Raw genomic sequence first — 25,710 nt, 5'->3', positions numbered from 1 at the left:
AAAAGAAAAAAAAAAAAAAAAGAAAGAAAGAAAGGGAAAAAATCCCACATTTGTCTGAAATGTAGTTATGCAACACAGATCATTCCATGCTTTAGCCCAAAGGTCACTGCATCTCTTTTTATCAGACACTTCCAACATATAAAGGCCATTTTAAAAAAGTCTCTACTTGGGAGGGCAGTTGGGTAGCTATCTAAGATATCCATCAGCAAATAAAAGACAGGATAACTCATTAATGGCTACTCACTCAAAGATTTTAGATGAACAGGCATTTAATGTGGAGGAAATCTGTTAAAAAATGAGCAAAATGGCACACAGAGCTGACGGCAACAAGTTCAGATGCCACTGAGAATTCTGGATTAGATTTCTTTTCTTCTGCTTATTTGTTATTCTGAAGAAAGCCTTGTCGCCTAAGGAAGCTGCATCAATGAGATTGATACGATCATGTTTGGTATGTTCACATCTGTCCACCCAACCATCACCAATCCTTCCCCACACCAAATCACCAAATTTGACTGGGTGGAGGTTTGCACTCCTAAAAGATTAAGCAGCCAGGTAAGCAGCCAGAGAAGAGAAAGAACCCTCTCTGCTCCATGAAAGCAGAGCTCAAGGCATGTACGATTCAAAACCAAAGAACTCTCAAGAGAGAAAAGATTTATAAACATCTCAACAATGGGGAAAAGCCTCTAGGAGGGCTCAGTGTACATAAAGAGCCACAAACCCACAGGAAATCAGACATTATTATGAACAATGTCTCAAAGAACAACTTGCTTTTTTGATTATTATTTGGAACCCTAGCAAAACCTACCTTCCCGGTTCATTATTTTACTGCAGAGTATGCACCCAGCTTATCTGATCACCAGAGACCTTGACTCTGACAAGCTAGACACATTCACATGACAGGCAGAACGTCAAAATAGGCTACAGTGTTTTCCAAGAGGGATAATTATCCATTTATTTATCAGGTCCAAAGCAGCCCAGTACACAATTGTAGCACTGCCCACTGGTTCAGAGGGGAGTGTAGATGAGGATGGTTAATCTTATACAGGAGTGTAGATTGGGCGAGATGTCAGTCCACCTCTTCTTCACAACAGATCTTATCGTTAGCTCTAATTACTAAGAACTACCTGAAGGCTAATCTCTAATTATACCCTTTCCCAAACTGTTCTTGTCATGAATGATGACAGTCACTGGCACTGAGATGAAGAGATGAGAAAGGACCAACTGCCAAAAATTTAGTATGAAGGATCAAAGAGGATTTTCAGAGACTTGAAATCTTTTCCAAAGACAAACTCCCACCAAAATCTCTAGAAAGGCTCAAATGTCATTTAGGCCCTGAAAACCTTCCCCTTTTTGCTTTGTATGAACCACAAAACTCAAATTTACATTAAAGCTAAGGTATAATTCAAGTGCCTCATACAGAGCCCCAGGAAAGATCTGCCTAGCTTGGTAACACCACACAGCGGATCTCCTTTAGTGTTAATAAATGCAATAGCAAAAACGCCTACTGGTCAGTTAGCCCCTGAGTGAGGCAGATTTCCACAATGCCTACAGGGAGACCTGTAGGGATAACAGGAGAACTAAGGTAATAGGGTCCATTACTACACTATGGTGCACTACTGCCATGTGCTAATTGATATAAATCATGCTCCCACTTTTACCTAAGCACCATCAGCTTTTTCATAAGGCAAGACCATCATGCACCAGAGAGGTGATTTTTTTGGAGCACAAGTTCCCTGACCCCTGATGTATGGGTAGAAGAAAGCAGGGAGGGTGGGAAGGTCACCTTTTCTTTCCCCATGACACCAGTTGAACCAGCTTATATAGTCCTGTCTCACAGGACAGTCAAGGCAACATACTGTTCCTATTTCCTCCACTCAAACCATGGCTGTGACCACCCCAGAGACCCCGTTAACAACTATTCCTGTGACTCATGTGAAAACTGGGAAGGCCGGACACCTGGCTTCAGTTCTTGAGCTTGCTGCAAGTGACCTTCATCAAGTCACTTTAGAGTCTCAGAGCAGTGTCATTGCTTGCTTTAAAGGAGATTTCTAATGCACGGATACATTTTTCTTGACCCAAAGACACAGGCACTGAAAGAGAAAAGTAGTTATGGTTTTTTAATTTGCTAATACAATGCAACTGATGCAGAGAAAACAGGCACCTTGCAAACAAGCCACTGCTTTATAGGGTATAAATATCTAAAATCAGAAAAGACAATGGCTCCCTGATTAGCATCAAAGAATAACCTTACGGTGTGAAAAATTCATTCCTATAGTGCCGGAGTGCACCTGGAGTCCTTCACAACACCACAAACACTGTTCATACACAAACAACTACTATTTGGTTTTCTCGTGAGTAAATCCTGCACGATATGATACTCACTGGTCAGCAGATGGCTCTTTTGCTTACACTGAGTACCCATCCAGTATGTGGCTTGCTTCTCTGACTCACTACTTGCTTCTCAGCCTGCTCAGGCTCAAATTAGGACAGAGCCCAGGCAGGCAGGCACCCAAAATGCAGTCCCACAGTAGCACTTCACTCAAGAACGCACCAAACACTCCCTTTTAGGTCAAATTCTTCTTTCCACAGCCACCGTGTTATGTTTGTTGGTCTATAAAGCCATTTTTAGCACGAGGGAATGAGCTCAAACAGAACTGACAGGTTTCCGATAGCACAGTGTGTGTGCATTAGTGACTTAAGCTTGAGAAGCAAATGCTTTCTTTTATCCCTTCCTTCTCTCACTGCTAGAAAAGTGCATGGTAACTTAAGGACTGATAATGAAGGTGTCCTTTGAAGTGAAATAGTAGACAGACAGTTACAGGATCTCATTTGGTGTTGTTTCTTACCCTGTCATTCCTCCTCCTCCCACCTCCAACCTCTTCTTAATTGTTCAGAGATTTATCAGTTGATAAATCCTCTCAGACACTTTCACAAGAACATTCCTTTCCATGTTGTCATTTTTCACTGAGCAGAGACTATTACTAGAGCTTTTAGTGGCATGCAGACCAATGCAGTTCAACCTTGAAGGAACAGGAAACATTTTAGCAAACAGTCTCCCAAGAAGCAAGGGTATTAATCTTAGTGGTTGAAAGGGAGCTTTGGCCTTCCGCCTCCTACGAGTCTTGACAAACTCCTTCGCAGTTTTACACCTCATGGGTTGCCAGACTGAGGCAAGGCTACTTGAGTAGTTGCAACCATTACAAGAAGCAGGACAGGATTCCACCTACACTCAACTTCCACTCAAAGAAATTACTTTTTGACTGAACACTGATATGTAAGAGATTATATACTATCCAAAATCCTTCTTTCACTTTACGGTAGGCATCATACAACATTGGATAAGAATGGACAGCCTACTCTTTGCCTGATTCTGCAACATTTTTTTGCGTAACAGAATCTAATTAAGAGAAAAATTTGGGTCAAAACTAACCTGCAGTGACATCACTGATGAACTTTTAAAGAACTGACAGTGTCAGCCAAACTTGCTTCACTAATTTCTACAGGTCTCCTTAAAATGTGAAGGCACAGAATGAAGACGGCAGAAGTACTAAAGAGCACTTAGATGCTCTTTAGTCAGTCTCTACCCTTAAGAAAAACAAAACAAACAAAAAAAAAAAATCAGAATCTGGAAAGTTAAGATAAGCTGTCATGGAAGTAATGCCCCCCACTGAATGATGCGGCTGCATGACAGAGGCATTCAAAAGTTGAGACCCTGAATTAATGGGGTTCAAAGGGACCTTGGGAAGTCTTTAGCTCAACCGCCTGCTCAAAACAGGATCAGCCATGAGGTCAGATCAAGTAGCTCAGGGTTTCAGCCAGTCTGGACTTGAAAACCTGCAAAGATAGAGTTGGCACAACCTCTCTGGGCAACCTGTTCTACTGCTTGACTTAAATGACTCTTGCTTCACTGTGTTAAGAAAAGGAATCTCCTCCATTATAAGAATGAGTTTAAATACAAACATTCTAGAAATCATTCTGTGGGAACAGCAGCATCCACCTGCCAACCTAAGTTATCTGCTGAAGTGAAAGTTGCCCACAAGAAAAACTGCCTCAAATCCCATTGCCTCTTGGTTCATAAACGGTGGTTGAAGCCATTAGACCACCCAACCTTTCCACTTTAGCTAAGGAGTAAGCCAGTAACTGTTAACGGGACACGATCCTTTAAGCAATGAGAACAGGATGACAAAGTTTGTTGGGTGCCTTAACAGATACATGCCAAGAGCAGAGGACAGGCAACGGTCCAGCTGCTTAGGACGTGTTTCCAGAGATGCACGTGCCATAGCTTGGTGATTCACACCCTGTGCTCTCTACCGCACGTGCACACAGTCCCAGGAACTGCTGCCAAGCGCAAATAGAACACAAATTCCTGTGTAGGCAAGGAGATACAGTGTGGGAAAACTGAAATTAATAGAAATACCATCAATGGTGAGCTGCTTGTATTCGTAAATGAGAGCTATTGTAGCAGCAAAACAATCATTCTGGATTAAAAATAAACAAAAGCAAATCAAAGATGCTCAAAACCTCTGTCTCTTTCACCAAACCCCACCGCTCTCTTCCTTTCCACTGCTCTTTTCCAAACTTTAAGCCTACAGATTTCAGTAACTGTATCTTCTAGCGGCAGTTAACAACAGCCACTTTTTTGCACCTACAACCTGCAAGCGTAGGAGTGGTAAATTTAGCATATTTGGAGTAGACAGGTATAGGACTTATGTAGACTTCTCACATGGCATATTCTGCCTGGGCACTGTACTTTCGGAAGCCAAGAAAACTCTCAAACCTCATAATTTTTCCCCCTCCTGGTCCCAACTGAACAGGTGGGAAAAAAAGAGGCCACAAACAAGAACATCCAGGTATCTCATACCTCTGCTCAGTGAAACAAATTTGAAATGGCCTCATCGCTAATATTATTTTCGAAAACAGCAAAACTGTTTATCTGAAAAATACTAAAAAAAAATAGGCAGTCACAGGCAGACACCTGGCACGTTGTTTAAAGTAGAAAAGTTAGAAGCAACTGATTAGAGCATCTTAGAACACAGAACGGAAATCAATGTTTTAATTATTCCACTTAGCTCTCTGAGAAGCCCTACAACGGCAAGTGTTTTCAGAACACCAGTCTCACCTCCTTCCTGATTATGACTTTTTCTAAGAGTGCAATAGCTAGTCCTTTACACCGCTAACACTACTTTGATCTGTGAAGCAGCCTGTGCTCAAGCACAGGACCAAACAATACTCCAGTCCGTCAGACGAAACCAAATGACTGCATTTCCCATCTCCACACTCAAGGTCTCTTAAGTTTTACTTGTTCTCAGAGTTACATATTCAGATTTGGAATAATAGACTCTATTAAAAAGTAGCAGGTTACTGAGATTGCACTCATTTTGCTTGATAAAAGGAGATGCAGTTCTGAGCTGAAATAACAGCTTCTCAAGCTGCATACCTATTTTCACACATCTACCCAATCCTCACACATAAATGACTTGAGCAGACATTTCTTCAAGTATCTCCTGTCTCTAGCCACCTTACCTGTATGCTGCTAGACTCCCTAACCCAGGACTTAAACTCTGCTTTCCCAGAGGAGCTTCAGAAACTTCTGGAAAAGCTTTTTGCTTCCACCTGGCAATGTTCTGCCTTCTCCTGTCTCAAATGCTGAATCACCTTGTCCTTTTCTTCCCTCCCCTCAAGTTACTCTGTGAGCCAAGCTGCACAAGAAACCTAGTCAACTTCGAGCGGCCTCTACTCACACTTTTGTAGCTGCTAGTTTAATTTGATATCTGAACTGTTCATCCTTCATTTTCATCTCCCTAGTGTAGCTTACTCCACAATTCCAAAATGTGAGTGTTAACATGAATACAAGCAACAGTGTGGCTGCAGTCAGAGGTGAAGCGAGACAGGATTAAACTAAATAACCTATACTTCCACTTGACCAACGCCACTGCATAAGAATGACCCTGCCATCCTTCTAACTGAAGAAAAAAGTTTCAGCAAGTCTCAGGGCATTGAGTGGCTGGCTACGTAATAACAAAACGCAAACCCAGAAATACACCATACTGGAGATTAGGGGAATCTAATAAACTACAAGTAAGTAGAAAACCTGCTTTCATTTGTCTCAGCACTCTAAATTAAACTTGTTTTCTTCTCTCTAAAAGAGGAGGCTAAATAAGAACAGGAACAACAACAATCTTTCAGACACTTAGCATACGAATTGTCCCATGTGGCCTATGAAGATGATGTGACAGCCAAGTGGAGAGAATTTTTTCAGTTAGAAGGAGTAATATAACAAGTTTCCAGTTTCTCAACCTACAAACCACACTCATGCAAATGACATCCTACCACCAACATATCTCATTTATGTAAACATAGACTTAAGCACTTGGATATTTAGATGGCATTCTCAGGACACTACAAACTCCAACAGGGCAGCAATCAACAGAAAACATAGCACTGGTGTCTTCAAATTAAAACATAAATACATAAAAGATGGCAGAATTCTGCTTCTGTACTGGAAGAGGCCCCACTAATCAAGCCTATTTTTCTTGCCACATTGACCTCCAACAAGATCTCTTGCACCTCCTTGTTTCCTCCTAGGTCACATTAAACAGGACATTGAGCCTGCGGTCCATCAGAAGAAAGCTGTTATAAGCTGGTAGCTCATATAACCTCCAACGTCTTGTGTTCGTGGTACTTTCATGAGAAAAATAGGACTGGAGGTCACTACTTCTTCTTTTTTTTTTTTTTTTTTTTTAATTTTTCTTCTCCTGCTTCTCCCCACAAATTCGAGCACAAAGTTTTTTCTCTTAATTGACCTGCTGTGGTTAAAGATCCATCACTAGTGACTTGGAAGCAATTTCCTTTTTCTTCGGCCAAATTATACTTTGTAAACATTAAAATACCACCATCTATGCCACCTGATGCCATGAAATTAAAATACAATGCATCACATGCATAACTTAAAACTTCAGCCTCACTTTGCATTACTATGCTCAGTAACGTATCACAGAAAAGAATGAGATCCTACCACTCCATGAAGAAGTAGGTGGCTTTCTCTGTCCTCACTAGCACGCTCAGCTTTCTTTCAACTAGCTTCCACTTCAAGCAGTGGGGGAATACAACTCGGACGACAATGCTGACTCTTCAAATAAACATGCAAAGCAGCAAGTCCCTTCCAACAACTCTGAAGCAAAACCACTTCCAAATTGAATTCAGGAACACAAAGCAACCGTACAAAGCTGCCATTAAATGCTGTTTTCCTTCCTCTCCACAAATTGTCATGAAAGCAATTATAATCAGCAAAACATCTCTTCACCAAGCTATCCTGAGTGCGAACAAAGTCATCGTTCTTGTTCAAAGCAAAGTAAGGGTAAATATTTCAGGAATGTCAATTTATCACTGATTTTGAACAGTGACCTGGACACTGCATGCACACAGTAAACAGGTGTAGGAAACGGTCTGCATCCTTTCCCTCCTTAGTACTTGCTCACAAGTGAGCCACGGTTACTTTGAGAAATGGTAACGTGAAAGAAGAACAACATAGCTATGCCCTCATTTAGCAACAGCTTGTTTTCTTTCAGCAACTGTGAAAATAAGATGGATCTTGATTTAGAGCCATACTTCACATATTCTGATAGTTTCTCGTCTTGCTCCTCTTCTGGGATTATTCCTAGTTGTTGCTGTGGCATCTTTCCACTGGTCTCAATTTAGAATTCAGAACAGGCATGAATTAGACACATGTTGATGTGACCTGACCCCAGCAGAATCAGCTACCAAAATGAACTTTGCAGCATTGGTCCACTGGTATGCTGCATAACACTGCCCCATGCCAAAGGAAATTTTGATACTTCACAAAAAGGTACAAATAAAGCAAACAGTTAAACGCACAGTTTACGTGGATCATCCACTTTCCTCACTTCAAAAAGCAAAGGTCGTAGATTTCTGAAGAGGCCCAAAGACCAGATTAGGTCTTAACAAGGTGATACAGAGTTAGAAATAAAATCAAATGACTTTTTCCCCCCACATTCAGAAGCATCTCAGTATGGTCAAGTTCAGTGGCTTAAGACTAAATCTTAACATAGATCTCAAGGACAACATGTAGCAAACTCTGGTTTGTCCCTCTTTACCGCTGTCTTTATTTTGTAATCTCTTTATTGCCTCTCAGTCAGAATATGCTTTATAAACAATCATCTCATGATGACTGACCTGCTAGACAAAGAGCTAATGGGCGAAAAAGGAACCCATTTCTTTACTTTTCATTGAAGTCTTCTTGAATAGAAATGTTAGTTCTGCTCCCAGCTTCTCCACCAATCTAACACTTGTTTTTACTTGCACAGTCCCAAGCATTCTTTCATTAGCTGGCTCTCCATTCAATCCTGCCCTGTGACTCCATTTCTCTATGTTCAACACAGGTGCTCCAACTCTCGCAGTCATGTCCTTTCAGAAGCACTGCCACCTCCTCTTCCAGATGTGGACTCTCACTTCAAGCGGGCCTCCCCACAGAGGAAACCTCTTCTAGTCCATGTGCTTAGCACTCATCACCTCAGCATCATTGTTTTGTTACATTCCCCACCCTGAAGGCTGACCACTTCCGTCTGCTATATTTCAACCCCTGCCTCTGAACTCTTATTCTTCCGTTCACTAACAGGAGCTCATGGCATTTCCCTTGCACCTCACATGCTTCCTTCATAAGTGAAAAGAGGAAGGAAAAAAAAAAAAAAAAAAGGTGCATGTTGAACTCAAATATGCCATTAAAAATATAGACTTGAATTTAAAGCATTTTGACTAACTCTACAAATAAGACCACGTAAGAACTTTGGAGACATTGCCTTGTTTTCTCATCTTTGGCTGCTGCACATTGAGTTGCATGTTTTACATTACAAGGATAGCAGTGAATCCCTCCTTAGGATGGCAAACAGAAATGCTTGCTGTAATATCTGGTCCCTCCTAGTCTATCACATCTAAAATCCTTATCTCAGGCAACAAGAATCTCAGGGATGTTGCTCCTTGCCCTCTGGGCCACAAAGTATTTGCATTAGTGCTTCTAGCCAATACCACAATAGGATAGCAAGGTACCTATTTTGCAAGCTGAAGACGTTTTGCATTCCATTTCTCCAGGAACAGCTGCAAAGGTATACATAACACAAACCTCACCTAAGTGGCAGTTTTGACACTAGACTTTCAATGAATAAAAGCATACAGTAGCTATTGCTTTCTAAGTGTGCACTGAGGGAAATGCTGGAGCACAGGGGCAAGTGGAGATAAGCATCTTTAGAGCGTACTACTATTTTTCTAGCTGAATACTTCCAATGCTTAGGAATATGCATCCGAAATTACTGACCTCAGTGCAGTTCTAGATATGAAGAAACTAACATCTGTGGTATTTCCTAAAACATGCTTTGATTAGAACTGCAGTTAAACTGCTTATTACTAGCATGTTTTTCTCATCCCTAGACAACAGGTATTTCTCATTTTTAAGAAGGTGGAAAGAGAAGTTAGTTGAATTCTAACACGAACCAAGAAGATAAATGTCTCCTTTTCTTGCAGGTCATATTTTCTATGAAGAAGTATTTTTATACAAATACAGCACTGGCACTTGACTATTAGAAGCCAGAAGAATCAGCTAGAGTCTGCGACCACGAATCCCAAGCATGAACACTGATGATCGATTATGTATTCTGTGGTAATTTCAAAACTAAATTATTCTTGCATATAATTTCATCAAGGGTGGAATAAACCCACTTTTGTAGACATTTCAGTGCAGTTCCATTTTCTACCTCATGGTTTCATAACCATATAGCTTTAGTTTCAAAATAATGTTTCTCAAAAGATAACGTGATTAACTTAGAACAGCTGAACATCTGACTGGTCTCCTAAACCACACAAGGAAAAAGAACTAAAAATATTACCAGAGACTGTCTCTCCCCCTTATCATTTCCATTGAATTACAAAGTATCCTCAAATGCACAAACTCTAGAGTTGGTTCATTTTGTGCATAAGCAGGACCGGGTTTGAAGAAAATCAGTACCAAACGTCCAACACTAACAAACTTGCACCCCAATCTCTAAAAATAACTGAAACATCACCTGAAACCCAAGGTAACAGGTCAACCTACATCAGCAGGGGTCTTGGCTTTGTGTCTTCTGATTTCATTCATTAATATGTATTCTTGAAGAAAGAGTTCAGCCTGACACTTCAGAATTAGTCATGGTTTGACTTCTTAAGTGATTACCTCACATTCCTAAAAAAGTTACCCTATTGTGGTAACAATAAAGTGTATCAATCCAATCTCTTGGGTCTTATATAGATGCATGAGAGGATGCTGGACAAAGTTAATGAACTTTATCATTATAATGCAGCAGCAGCGAGGACATAGGTATAAACAACTATAGAGCTGATAGAGCTTTCAGAGTAAGATGTTTTCCCCCAATGAAAAGTCCATCAGGAATAGCAGAAAAGGGGGGAAGGAAACAAACAAACAAAAACTTTCAGAGGTTTTCATTCATTTTTCAGTAAGCAGACACCTAAAAGTTTTCCAATAGAGGCAAGGACTCCAGTAACAAAACTTAAGAAGCAATACTTGCTTTTCTTGGCTACTCTTCAGAGAGCCCTGAGGAGGTGGCTCCCCAAGCTAGAAAGCTCTTATCTGTGCAGACAATGTCGGTTCCTACGGTAGCAAGCAGGAGTGAAAGGGGAGCATCATACCTATGCAACTTGTTCAGGTCACACTTACCAGCACAACTGCATAAGATTTCCATATAGTCTTCCTTTTTGGCTGCAGCTATAGAGAGATGTGTGGTTCTGCCTAGCAAGTATCCCACTATTGAGCAGATACTGTTTTTGCTAGCATATATATCTGGTAACCTGTTCTTCACCAGAAGACAGACCACCAATGGCATACAAGCATGATTCCACTAATAAAAAGCAGGAACATCATAACCTTCAATCAGGGCACCTATAAACTCCTCTGGCACCAAGTATACAAAGCTACAAATGACCATAGCCGCTCGCTCTTTCCTGAAAATCAAGATGACCAGTTTTTAATTCAAATGTGTTTATAATGAGTAAATGCTTCAGGATGAAAGCCAAAGGGAGCAGATCAGAAACACTCATAGCCATTCTTACCTTATTCCTCTTCTTCCTGAGGAAGGAAAGGTTATTTCTGAGAGCAGACAATATGATTGGTACACAAGACTCCTACAGTCCAAGAGCTTGCTTTTTTTTTTTTTTTTGGTCATATATTAACTATACATAATCAAACTATGTAGTAAAGTACCTTCTGTAGTAACTACATAGTAAAGTATATTAACTATGTAGTAAGGTATATTCTGGAAGTCCTTGTACAAAATTAGCATTTTTCAAGTACCTGGCAGCTAGTCCTTCTACAGATAATTATTAGCCCCTTCTTGTCTGCATAACTGTACACTATTAAAACCAATCTCTTGCAGTACCAAAAATACATTGATACTCCTGTTTGGTCGAAATGTACTGACTGTCTCAGATATTAATGTTAACTTCTGTAAAACGAATGCACTATGAAAGAGTTATTTTGTATTCAGCAGTATCACAGCTTGTACTGACAGATTTTGGTTGCACTACTGATCACTTAGACATTATGCATCTATGAAATGTTAAAGAATAAAAATTTGAATAATTAAAATACACACCATCGGAAAAACATCATAGATGTTTAAGGCTACATAGAAGCAGTGAAAGGTTTTATTATGTTCCATTATTTTACGCAAATAATTATTTAACAGACTAAGGCCCACCAATGAAGAAACAAAGTACGGGTACAAGTGTTTCCATCTTTTTCTCCCTCTCTCTTCTCAGATACGTGATTTGTACTTTGCACATAAGCAGTAATTAAATCCAATTCTACATATTCCAAGCATAAAACCATTCTTTAGTTGCACCACTAAATCATTAATGTTACTAGTGGTACAACAGTTCAGGGTTATACGACTAATGATGCAGACATTCTTTTAGCTATTGCAGAGATGAACTTGCAATCAGCTAACTGGAACACAACATTAAAAAGCTCACGATATCCCCAAAGTATGTTCAGGAAATGTTGCACAAAATATCTTTACAAAAAAAACGTAATTTCTTTTCGTCACTAGCACTGCATTGACTAGCAAAGTTGTCTCTAAAAGTCAATGTATATTAAGACTTAAATTTCCTGCTCACTAAACAAAATAATGACAAACGGGTACCAAGAAATAAGATTCAAAACTCTGCAATTAGACCTTATTTTTTTTAAAACAAAAGCATTTGTGCATAATCTTTTGAGCTGCAGTAACTTGTTTGCTTAATTTCTCAATTTTTGAACTACTCTTTCTCACAAAGTAAATAAATCCTAAAATGGCCTTACTGAACAGAAATGCCTTGATCATTACAATCTATTCAAGAGCAACAGAACGCCAAGAGCTTCAGAGTGGTCATTCAGTCCCAAAGATGGGAGCAAAAATAAAGTTTAAGGTATCACAAATATCAGATACCTGGTTCTCAGATGCTTACAGCGGTATATTTTGGATCAGCCCTTACTAAAAAAGTAGAAAAGTAAAATTTGAGTTGATAATAAATAAAGCCTTACTGGGATGGATAAAAACAAAGCTTACATTTTCTTTGCTGGCAGAAAAAGAATACTCTGTTAAAAAGAGCGAGTATAACAAAACCAAGCATATGCAATCATTGCTTTTCAAACCTTTACTGGAACATAACATTGAAGTAAACAGCAATTAGATACCTATCATTTTTCTCAAAAGTAAGAAATGTAAACAGGAGAAAAAGTTTACCTGTACATATACAGCTTCTCAGATCATTTTAGAAGGGGGGGAAGGGTTTCTCAACTAATGATCAAAACATTTAACTAAAATGGGCTTCCATTTGAAGGAACTCATTTTTTAATTGTCAAACAAAATAATGGGCTTCTTGCACTAATTAATACATCTGAAAAAGCAAAATAACTACCCATACTTTGGCATTCAAGTTTACATTTGCTCAGATATTTTAGATTTCTCAAAGCCACTATCCAAGTGTTGCCATGAAATACAGATTGTAGGTTCTAGGTAGTAAAGGCAATCTCCAATACCAATGTTAAGGAAAAAGGAACATGAAGCAGGGCATTACACTACATTTCTGGAACCAGTACAGTAAGAGTGAAAACCTAGAAAAAAAAATTAGCCTACAGTTTATAGAAGGAACTAAATACCTGCAGAAGCTGATTTTTGGTTGCATATTATTTTACACTGTGTGATTCGCTGCATCTGCCAATTTAAAGCAGACATACTTGTATTTTTCTTTGCTTTGTTTCCTATATTTTCTTCTCTCTTCCCCCCACCCTCCCATATACCATACACCAAGCATTATGGATATGAGCCCAAATATCCCAGACAATCCAGTGAACAAAGTTAGTGTATGTAATGCACTGGTGTGAGGTGCGAGATTAAAAAAAAAAAAAAAAGTCTCTCCTTTTCAATCTTCATCAAAGTTCTGTTGTAGAAGAAAGTTGGCAGCCAAGTTTTCATTCTTCTCACAAGCAAAATATGCTTGTATCACAAGTCCTTCAGGAAATCCTAATGCCTTTAACTGAAGAAGAGAAACATATTTAGAAACAACAGTTTGTATAGTAAGCTTCTTTTTATGTTTTATATCTTCAGATGCCACTTAAGCCATTTTTGGTTTGTTGAAATAAACATTGCTGCTTGGCTCAATATAGCCTTTAGCAAACAAAGAATATGTAGCCTGTTTCTTTAGGAAGCAAAATTAAGTTCTCACTTGATAAAGTGAATTGAACGCATCCAATGAAGCACTGAAAGTCACACCTCTTTGCTTTCACTGCCACAGTAAGTTATTAAAACAGACCTGGGTCACAGTAAACTTAGCAAGTAACTACACACTGCAGTGCTGCAGAGAAAAATAATTTGAAATGAGGTACATTTTAATGTAGCAATTATATAAAGCACAGTACTTTTAACAAAAGTTGCCTGGAGCAGAAGCTTGCAACCTGTGATTTGCAGACCACTGGTAAGTAGCTCAACACACCACATCAAGCCATACTTGCAATTGTCCCAGCTAGGCTTTGGTTTTCAAAAAGTCTGACTACAAATTGCAGCCAAGAGACATAAGCTGAAAGCGACCTGTTCTCAGAAAGTCTTGGGACTAACGTCCTGGATGCAACAACATTGTGGGTAAGACTACTGGAGAAAGGCTGTTTACTATGCCAGGTGAAACGGGATTAGCCTACATTTAGACATTCTACAAACAAATCTTTGTTTTAGCCAAAGGCAAGTAAGTAAAATCACCTTTTGGAGATTTTCTCAAAATCCTCACATCACCTGTAATGCATTCTACATATAACGCAGACCAAATCTCTGTGAGAAACTAGGTCCTGTTATCTCTTATCAACCATTCTTAGATTTAGTATCATGCTGACAAACAGAATGAATATGCCAACTGTAGTATTAAGGCACCTAAGTTTTCAGGTGTCTTTCATGGAAATGGGAAGAAGCGTATATCTCTTTGTACGTTCCGGAGCAGGTTTTAAGCGATAATGCTGATCTGCATAAAAATGATTTTAAAAGGAAATGCAGCAGACCTGAGAGACGATAATCTGTAAAGAGTACATGGGCAAAAAGATTAGTTTATTAACTATCAATTTCCTTCAGATCTAGAAAGCTAAGGGCTGGATTAAAGAGCTTTTGGATAACCATTACATTACCCTGTGCTTTGCCAGTTTAAAAAGAAAAAAAAAAAAAGTGTCTTTGATATACAACAAAAACATTACTATCATATGACGTTATAAGTCCCTGTAACTGGATCTTAACAAAATAATAAAATCTCAGAGGCAGTGTCACCTATGTTAATCCTGATTTAGTCAGCGTTACAAATAATATTTAGGAATGCAGTACTCCCCCAAAAGTTTATTTTTATATGGAAATGTTACTTGTATTTTTAGAAAGGTATAATTAACTAATTCTTATAGATAGCGAAGCAACTGGGTTAAGTAGTGACTTTAATTAATCTACTTAATCATGAGAGCTCGTACTATCCAAGCACTTTGCAAACAGTCCTCATGCACACTCCTTTGAACCTAGCAACCTATTACAGCTACCACTATCTTGAACACTACTATCTGAGGCTTCTGCAAGAGCAGTTATTCCTTGAAAGTTTATTTCCTCAGTAAAACTCATTCAAATCATCAATTATTACAGATGCTATCTGATCACTTAAAAGGCTCTGCATCTTCTAAATAAGGCAGATTCAGGAGAGTTTAGACTCAATCACTATCCAGCAAGAACAGATGTGATTTGAAACGCAGACTACGGCAGCTATGAAATATCAAAAATGAGTCATAAACTACTAAATACACAGTTTAAGTTAAGGCTTGTCTTAACCGTGCAACAAGCAGAGTCAACACCTTACAGCAACAGCCAAACAACTTCTCAAAGCAGAAAGGCTCACCCTTTCTATAGCTTCTTTTTCCTGAGGCGTTACTTGAATATAGTTCATGTGACCACTTCCAGCTTCTGCTGCTCCTCCAGCACTGCTGTCACCACCACTTACACCTTGACTGGAGTCTTGAACTGGCTCATTCAACATCTGAATAAAATGCTCCTGATGCTGGCTTATTTGCTGTGGTAAATGGGAAAACAAAAGGAAGTACATACTGAAATAATGCGTGTTCAGTCCTGCCAACAGGCAGCTAATATTATTTATTTTCATTGAATTAAGTAGTCAAAAGAACGTGGAGAAAGTACTTCGAGAAAAAATGATTAAACTTAACCATAAAAAACGCAATTTTATAGTTAAATCCAGTTGCAGCGACCCTCCTCTCTTCCCCATGCCCTTTGCATCTCTTATAAGGGGATTCAGACTCATTTCTAATACCACAGAAAATGTTCTGTTCAGTAGCAACTGCTGGAAAGCCAACAATAGCATGCTGAAACTGCCATTAGCATGTTATCCTACTTAATGTCAACATCTCACTTTCTTCAAAAGCTACATATTTAGTAACTTTATTTTGTGCTGCTTTAAAATTCACCTGCAGTAGTTGAGGGTTTTCTCGTCCTATCTGTTGTAGTAATGCTGGCAACAGAGAAGGATTTTGCTGAATAATTTGTCTCATCTGCTGGAACTGAGGCTGATTTCGTAAAAATTCAAGAGGATGTCCTGAAAATCAAAGACAGAAAGCTTTTTAAGAAGCAAGTTACCAAGACTTTTGTAGAATACAGTTCTACATCATAAACGTAAATAGAAACGCAGCATTTCCAGGGTCAAGTTAGATTATAAGCCTTTTTGCGTTCTAACTTGACTAAAACTTTACATTCCTACTTAACCTAACTTTCCTTTCAAAGCAAGTCAGCTTCCCCAAATATTTGGTATCTTAGCATATTCCTCTCTGACAGACTGGGAAGGAGCAGATTCGATAGCTTAAATGATCTCATTTATGACAGTGGACAGTACCTGCCACCCTGGAGAAGAACAAAACTTGCTTTTTAACTCTGATTTACTCCATAGCTTTAACCTAGTACCTTTTCTAACAAAGCTAAATGATGTGCGTTCTTCTTGTCCCGCCTTCTCTGAAGATCCCATAGGCCCTTCTCCCAGATGCCCTGCACTTTTCTATCTCAGCTCTTTATATCTCAGCTCTTAGCAGGTTCCGTCTCTGTGGCTAAACCGGATGCATGCCTTCTAATTAGGTCAGTTCAATCTTTCTCAAGTGAGTCTCGGCCTTCCACATTTCCTGTGCTATTAGCAAATACTCAGCACAGTCCTATGCTATTAGGAAAAACTCAGCACAGTCAAAAGTGCTCTGAAATAACCTGCTTGCCCCATTCTGTACTTATGGATGATGCCAAAACTGCCTGTCACTCTTATCTGTAGGTTTAACGTTCTGCCCTCTAACAACGTTAAATCTTGAAAATTCTGTCTGGCACAAATTAAGTAAGACTTGATTACGCTCCTTTCATGTATTCATTTCTTCTTCTACAGCATTCTCTTTAGCAGGCACTAACCACTCCCTTCACACGGCACACTGATGAATGAGGAGTGCGCGAGGAGCTCACGAATGGGTGTCAGACGCACTACGCCCAATTGCCCTATTGCACATTTCCTTCTTGACATTCCAACTTCCCCAAGCGGTAAACGCATTAGTATAGCCACAGTCAGCAGAGCACAGTCAGCCACAAACAGTAGGAAGACAGATTTAAGTGAGAGAAAACACAGCCCCATCCACATTTGTGGTCTTGCATTTAAAACCAAAACACTGAATCAAAGGAATGGCGCAAGATCACAGCAGCATTAAAAATGTGATGCCTTATTACAGATATATACATATACAACAAGTCATTTCTTCCAAGCAGGACCACACTTATGGAATTTCCATGTTATGGCTCTTATCTAATTCACTTTTACCAGGTCCTTCAAATTTACTGCAGCACAGAATGCTTAGGTGCATATGCTTATCAGATCCTCTCAAACGCAATCTTTCTTACCTCCTGAAGAACTAGTAGTTGTTGGTACAGTTGCTGCTGCTGCTGCCACCGCTGCTGATGGCTGAGAGGTACCAGTGCTTGCTACTTGAGGAGGTTCAGCCACAGCCTGATTATCTCCAGGTATACCCTAAAGACACAGATCACGTTATTTAGAGAATGCTAAAAGGCGTTTGTTTTATTGTACGTATTATTTAGTTCCCAAAATGAAAGAAAACACATTAATGCTTTCACTGCAAATATATCGTCAATGCAGTGCTAGTGGCAGATAGGCATTTACTGCTGGAGAAGAATACTGCAGAGAGAGTAATTCTTTTTTAACGCAAAAAATATATGGTTTGTATAACTAGGTAGTAAGGTAATAAACCTTGTCATGCATCAGTTTGTTCAGGTTAAAATGCATTTTACTCCTTGAACAAAAAGTTGCTTTGAACCCTGTACTAATATATATATATATATATATATATATATATAGCGCTGTGAAAAAGTTTAACCAACTATAAAGTTGTAACTTTATGTTATTGTGTCATGCAAATAAAGTTACATTACAGCAGAGAATCATAGCATACAATGCTTACAGTGAGGTTACGGATGACATACAGTTGACTAAGGATCATATAATTTAGTTGGCAGGAAATTAAAAGAGATAAGAGCACAGCTATTTGGATCTTCTTTCTCCAGCTAATAATGTTACGATTGTCAATTACTGCATTTGGAGTGTGAAAAGCCTGTAATATAATCAAATTTCTAACAATTAAAAAATAGTTAACTTGCATGTAGTTTCATTTTCCTTAGGCAAACTTTAAAGAGTAACTAACTATTCAGAGGGATGAACCTAAGAAATATAAAAAAAAGAATAATTGAAGCAATTAGAGTGCCAGTTACACAGTGCAGTCAGACTACACCATATTGCCTTTTTCCTACATGGAAAACTCTTCAAACTTTCTACTCTAACCATACTTTACCCACTGCCACTGAACACTGTACTTCCTGTGCCAAATCTGTTCATTCTGTCACCCTCCCTGAAGCCTGGAAACTACCTTTGTGCACACTTTGAGAGCATTTTTTTCAGCTTTGCATGGGAAGATTTCTCACAGAGAGAAATTCCTACATGACAAGACTCTGGTAGAACAGGAGAGGAGAGGAATTGCTGGAAAGGAACTCAAAACAGGCAGGCTCCATCAAGCAGTATATCTCCTGAGAAACAAGCAGTAATAACTGGGAGATGTTAAACCAGCCCCAAAGGGGCAAGACCATACAAGATTCTCTACTCCCTAATACTTATTTTCCAAGGTACAGAGAAAATTCAGTTTTTCTACACCTTCCAGAACATTCAGTCTGGATCACAGAATCACAGAATGGTTGAGGTTGGAAGGGACTCTCTGGAGATCATCTAGTCCAACTCCCCTGCTCAAGCAGGGTCCTCTAGAGCACATTTCCCAGGATCGCATCCAGACGGGTTTTGAATATCTATCACCAGGGAAGAAGACTCCACAACCTCTCGGGGCAACCTGCTCCAGTGCTCTGTCACCCTCCCAGGAAAGAAGTTTTTCCTCAGGTTCAGACGGAACTGCTTGTGGTTCAGTTTCTGCCCGTTGCCTCTTGTCCTGTCGCTGGGCACCACGGAGAAGAGACTGATTCCATCTTCTTGGCATCATTCCTTCAGCTCTTTAAATGCATTGGTAAGACTCCTCCCTCAGTCTTCTCCAGGCTCAACAGGCCCAGCTCTCGCAGCCTTTCTTCAGAGGAGAGATGCTCCAGCCCCTTCATCATCTCTGTAGCCCTCTGCTAAACTCACTCCAGTAGTGCCACGTCTCTCTTGTACTGGGGAGCCCACAACTGGACACAGGACTCCAGGGGAGGCCTCCCCAGGGCTGAGGAGAGGGGCAGGATCACCTCCCTCCGCCTGCTGGCAACACTCTCCCGAATGCACCCCAGCATACCATTGGCCTTCTGGGCCACAAGGGCACACTGCTGCCTCATGGTTAATTTCTTGTCCACCAGCGCTCCCAGGTCCTTCTTGGCAGAGCTGCTTTCCAGCAGGTCAGACCCCAGCCTGTCCTGGTGCCTGGGGTTCTTCCTCCCCAGGTGCAGGGCCATGCACTTGCCTTTGTTGAACTTCAGGAGGTTCCTCTCGGCCCAGCTCTCCAGCCTGTCCAGGTCCCTCTGAATGGCAGCACAGCCCTCTGGGGTATCTGCTGCTCCTCCCAGTTTTTCTTTTTTCTTTTTTTCTTTTTTTTTAAATCAGTAGACTTGCTGAGAGTGCGCTCCATCCTTTCATCCAAGTCACTGATTAATAAGTTGAACAATACTGGACTCAGTATTGACCTCTGGGGGACACTGCTAGCTACAGGCTTCCAACTAGACTCTGCCATTGATCACAACCCTCTGAGCTCTGCCAGTCAGTCAGTTCTCACTGCACCTCACCATCCACTCATCCAGCCCTGACTTCCTGAGCTTGCCTAGGACAACGTTATGGGAGAGAGTGGCCAAAGCCTGACTGAAGTCAAAGGAGACAACATCCACTGCTCTCCCCTCATCTATCCAGCCAGTCCGGCCACCAGAGAAGGCAATCAGTTTGGCTAAGCATGATTTCCCCTCGCTGAATCCATGCTGACTACTCCCCTTGGTGAACCCATGCTGACTACTCCTTGTCCTCCACGTGGTTAGAGAGGGCCTCCAGGATGAGCTGCTCCATCAGCTTTCCAGGGCTTACGGGAGCTGACTGGTCTGTCATTCCCTGGGTCCTCCTTCTGGCCGTTTTGAAGACTGGAGTGACGCTGGCTGTCTTCCAGTCCTCAGGCACCTCTCATGATTGCCATGACCTTTCAAAGGTGATCGAGAGTGACCTAGCAATGATGTCCAGCAGCTCCCTCAGCACTCGCGGGTGCATCCCATCAGGGCCAATGGACTTGTGGGTGTCAAGTTTGCCTAAATGATCTCTAAGCCCATCCTCCTCGAGCAAGAGAAAGTCTGCCTTTCTCCAGACTTTCTCCCTGGTCTCCAGGGTCTCAGATTCCTGAGGGCTGGCCTTAGCTGTAAAGACTGAAGCAAAGAAGGCACTCTGTATCTCTGCCTTCTCTGTGTCCTCTGTCACCAGAGGCTGGTGCCCGCTCCTGCCTCACTAGTAGCAGGCCCACATTTTCCCTAATCTTCCTTTTGTTAATGATGTATTTGAAGAAACCCTTCTTGTCCTTGACATATCTTGCCACATTTAACTGCAAATGGGCCTTCCTCATCGCTTCCCTGCATACTCTGACAACATCCCTAAATTCCTCCCAAGTGGTCTGTCCCTGCTTCCACTTCCTGTACATTTCCTACATATGTCTGAGTTTTACTAGGAGCTCCTTGTTCATCCATGCAGGTCTCCTGCCTGCTTTGCTCGACTTCTTACTCGTAGGGATACACCCTTCTTGAGTTTGGAGAAAGTGATCTTTGAATATTAACCAGCTCTCTTGGACCCCTCTTCCTTCTAGGGCCCTATCCCATGGGATTCTTCCAAGAGGTCCGTGAAGAGGCCAAAGTTAGCTCTCCTGAAGTCCAGGGCTGCGATCCTACTTATTGCTCTGCTCTCTCCCGGCAGACTCCTGAACTTCACGGTCTCGTGGTCACTGCAGCCAAGGCTGCCCCCAACCTTCACATCTCCAGCCAGCCCTTCCTTGTTTGTTAGCACAAGGTCCAGCACCTCTCCTCATTGGCTCCTCTATCATCTGTGTCAGAAAGTTATCACCAATGCTCTCCAGGAATGAACCTCCTGGATTGTTTGTGCCGTGCTGTGTTGTTCCTTCAGCAGATATCAGGGCGGCTGAAATCCCCCATGAGGTCCAGGGCCTGTGATCATGAGGCTACTTCTAGCTGCTGTAGATGGCCTCATCTACTTCCTCTTCCCTGATCAGGTCGCCTGTAGCAAACACCCACAACAGTGTCACCCACTTCAGTCTGCCTTTTAATCCTTACCTATAAGCTCTTGACCCATTCATCTTCCACCCCTAGGCAGAGATCAGTACATTCCACTTGCTCTCAGTCTGGGAAGGCAGCAGCACTGGTACAACAGAATGCATTTCACTTGTCTCAAGGGGAAAAGACACCCTACAGTTTGGAAACACTAAGCATAACAAATGGAGTGGGTGGAATTAATCAGAGAAGCCAGTGTAACCAGATAATGAAGAGGTTTGGTAAATCTAGCACAGAATTTACTGGCAGATAATGTAAATTAAAAGCCCTGCTACAACATTTTTTTCACGATACAGTCATCACTGTAGCTGATGAGGACAAATACATAGCTAATATAAAGGCTACATCTAAAAAGGGAGAACTGCATAATGCTTCAGGCATGACTTGGCCTTATCTGAGAGTTCAGAAGCACATCAAGGTATAGCGCACCTAAAACATCAAGTCCATATTTAAGCCATTCATGCAAATTTTCCCCCGTCTCTCCCTTTATTACCGTTATTATCTGGCTTGATCAGCTTGCTATGCTTTCCTCCTTCCACAAAGGGGAAAAATATTCCATTACTGATGTAATTGTTTGGTAACTCTCTCTCTTACTGCTACATTAGAGGACACCGCTTAAACATATTTTCCCATCAAATTAGATATTTGGTGGTATATAAATACAAAGTATGAACTCTAGTTAATATTACAAAATTACTGTTTGACTTTATCTGTTCATAGAGGCATGTTGTCATCACAATCTATACGTCCAGACCAGACAGCCAATGTTTGCTAAACCTTAACTTTCCTCTTGAACGGAAGTACTTACGAAACTAGTCTTACCAAATTGATTTAGGGATGATCTGTACAATTAATTCCTAAAGCTAAGCTTGAAGTATCACCCTCCCAATAACTGAGCTGTGTTACGGCAATCAGATGAGACTGATGACCTCTACACATCTAGTTCATACAGCTATACAACTCATTAAAGTATAACGTCAATTAAAAGTTAATACGGAATATAGGGTTCTTAACATAAAAGAACTAATTTGGGATGTAAATATTGCCTGGGCAGTGAGAAGGGAATTTCTGCCTCGCAGTGGGTTAAACAATCTGTTTACAGCTTAACTAAGCAGTGGAGCAGATTTTATGTGACGCTGCTCACCACGGGGGCAGGCAATACTCACACCAGGCTCTACCCACACAAGGTACAGGTTTCCCAGCTAAGAGACCGCAACCAATAGTCTAGTGGTTGGAGGAAAGTCAAAACTCCTTCCTAATCAAGGATTAAGAAATCCCTGAGTCAGAAGCAGACTTGAAGCTAAATGTTTCCCAAAGACAAGCCTGGATTACAGAAAGAAATGGCATCTTTTGAAATCTAGATCTTCCATGAACACATCTCAAACGTATAGTTAGATCTTCCATGAACACAGCTCAGAGGTATAGGATTATAAAAGTTCCAGATCCTCAGTCATGGAGCTGAGGAAAACCAAAGAGCTTGCCATCTAAACCATGGATAACAAGTGATTGTCCAGAGATAATCTAAAGAACTGCTATGATTTATGCATATACTTATTCTTTTCCATATCTGTTCAGCAGTACGCAGGCACTTTTTGAGTAGTGATTCTTAAAACCAGGAGACTGGTACACACTTACAGTGCTCACCATCCTAACACTACTCTGCAGATTATCTAGAAAGATAATACTTAGGTGCATGTAGGTGATTTCATGGTGGACAGAGCAAGGGGCCGAAGAAATGTGTCATCAATTGACCAGCATTAACTACAAAAAGCTTTTTTGATGCAGCAGGATGTTAAAAAGTGTGCTCAGACTCCAAAAGATCAAGAAAATTAATAGATCACTTGCAGCAACAGAATTTTCTTGGAGGGAAAACAAAAAATCTGTGTCAGCTTATACAGTCTCAAAAAAAAAAAAAAACAAACCTTCTCACCATCCTTTTTTCTAATGGGGAGAGAGGAGAAAGAAGAAAGCTCACTCAGTAAAAGATGACATGAAACAGAGAAAGGAACAAGCTTATGTAACAGAGGGACCTACTCAAGAAGAAAAAATGGTTTGCTCAGAATAGCTAGGCTTAATGATTTGGCAGACATGCCATGTGCTGAACTCCACTGTATGGATGCTCTATTTCTTTCCAGACTTCCTATAACAGCAACAAGCAAGAGCAGGGAAATACCAGAATGACTGTACAAGCAGCATACAAAAGACTGGCACACGCATAACCAACCTAGCACTTCAAGGAGGTACTGGATTTATGGCACATTCCGTGAGCACACAGGAAATTCAACTCTTTTAAGGTACAAAGCACGTAGAAATGTTTGAGATTTCCAGACCAAGGAGAGCCAGATTGTAGCAACTGCCTTTCTTTTGGGCAATAAAACACTTATCACCTTTGGTCGGCTTAATATTAGATGAGGATTGAACTTTTTACATCCCACTTACTGACATTTGCTATCAGTACAAAAACTTCAAGTTACAGTTTTAGGACCATCAGTGTAAGCAACAAGCACAAAAGTGGACTTGTACTAACTACTGAAGAGAACCTTCATTAGCAAAAAGGAAGTTTTATAGCTGGAGGCCAAGGCCACAGTCTCCTTATCAATCTATCAGAAATTCAATCTGCATATATCCTGCAAGGATTGGATCAAGGTAACTAGCTTCAAGATTTTAATCAGGTTCAGATTTGGAACAAAGGAAAAACAAATCAGGGGAAAAAATGGCATGCTAGAGTGAACCGGAGCATAGTCAAAACTAAACACACTAGTAATAATGATTAAACAACCATTTCTATACATTTGAGCTCCCAGATCCATTCTCCAATGGTTACAATTCTCCTACCACACTAAAGGTAGTATGCAATGAGATGTCATTCAACAACAACATAAAACCCTGAAATAACTCACAAAATTCCCACTAGATTGAAACTATACTTCATTTCCTTTCGAGTCAATGAACTTATTTCAGCTTTAAAAGCACAACTGACAAATGAGAGCTTGTTTCCTGTCCAGAAGATTATTTAATTAAAATACTAGTTAAACTGAGCACACTTCAAAAGATTCAAATCTTTCTATTTGGAAAATGTACTAATAAGAACACTGTGCATGATTAGTAAGAATAATGAACTGGAATGCTAAAAATTCCCTTGTGAAGTTAGATACTAACACAAACACTGAAATAGATACTAATACAAACACTGTTAGATACTAAAACTGACACAGGGCATACTTTACATACGTAACCACACAAATCGACACAAAACAAAAGCAAAGAAGTGAGAGATGTAGCTAAGGATGACTTCAGTATTTCCTGTAAGACATGATCCTCAAATTCCGTATCTCAGCCTTCCACATGCTCTGCTTAGGAGCTGCTATTCCCTTGTCAAAACACATTACTCTCGCTGATTGGATAATAATAAAAATAAGGAAATCAATGTCAAAATTTCTCTTTAATGAGAGGAAAACAAAAAATGAAAGGGGAGAGTGTAAATAAAAAGCTGCTCACCATTAAAAGGTATTCCACTGCTCTGTCAGGATTGTTGAAGCTTGCCCTCAGCGCTGCAATTACTTGCTCTCGTTCATAGCCCATTGACATGATCTCAGTCACCATATTCTCATAGGACTGACCTGTCACTAGAAGTAATACAACCATCATTTTATTGGAGTAAGGCAAAAAAGAAGTCAAAAATGTTTCAGTGGAGAAATGCCATTTCTACCCTAAATCTGAGTCATTCATTGGAGAGTAAAGAAGAAGAGCTCATACTAAACTTGCCACAGTTCTGTTTCATTAACTTAAAATATATTCAGGGGGTTTTACTATGTGTTCAATTGGAATGGTAAGGTCCAGGAGACAGAAAACAATGTAGCCTTGTACTGAAAAAAACCCAGCATTTGTGACACCTCTGTATTCATAATTGAAGTAATTCTCCCTCCCTAAGCTTTCTTCTAAGGTCAAAAGCATCCTCACAGCTAATATTCAATTCCCTACTTAATTAAAAACGTCTCCTGCCATATAAGGTTGCAAGGCTCTCTAGGCAGAAATCTGCTTGTCAAACTGCTGTTAGCCATTATGGTTTTTGAAATAAAAACACTATACTATGGTTAGAAAGCTGATAGGGATAGGTGAGGGCCAAGTTATAACGGTGTATTGCTACATGCTGGTGACAAGAGTCATTAATCAACTTCATATGGATCAATTCAAGTCAGGCAGAAGATCTGACATTGCATCGAGAAAGTCACTTAAGATCTCAGTGAGGATCAGGCAGAACAGACTACATTTT

The 25,710-nt window shown here is 40.4% G+C and overlaps 1 protein-coding gene across 2 annotated transcripts in view; it reads right to left on the bottom strand.

Moving 5' to 3' along the window:
• Nucleotides 1-11,672: 11,672 nt before the first annotated feature.
• Nucleotides 11,673-25,710, bottom strand: part of RAD23B (RAD23 homolog B, nucleotide excision repair protein) — a 40,833-nt gene continuing 26,795 nt past the window's right edge. For both annotated transcript variants that reach the window (XM_068928313.1, XM_068928314.1), the window contains 5 exons: nt 24,936-25,063; nt 17,487-17,613; nt 16,034-16,161; nt 15,454-15,624; nt 11,673-13,578 (listed from right to left, as the gene is read on the bottom strand). In XM_068928313.1, the coding sequence (XP_068784414.1) occupies nt 13,465-13,578; nt 15,454-15,624; nt 16,034-16,161; nt 17,487-17,613; nt 24,936-25,063 (668 nt within the window). In that variant the 3' untranslated portion in view covers nt 11,673-13,464. The remainder of the gene's footprint in view (nt 13,579-15,453; nt 15,625-16,033; nt 16,162-17,486; nt 17,614-24,935; nt 25,064-25,710) is intronic.

Source organism: Struthio camelus, chromosome Z (genome assembly GCF_040807025.1).
Source record: "Struthio camelus isolate bStrCam1 chromosome Z, bStrCam1.hap1, whole genome shotgun sequence".
Classification (NCBI taxonomy): Eukaryota; Metazoa; Chordata; class Aves; order Struthioniformes; family Struthionidae; genus Struthio; species Struthio camelus.
This window is presented reverse-complemented; position numbering and strand designations above follow the sequence as displayed.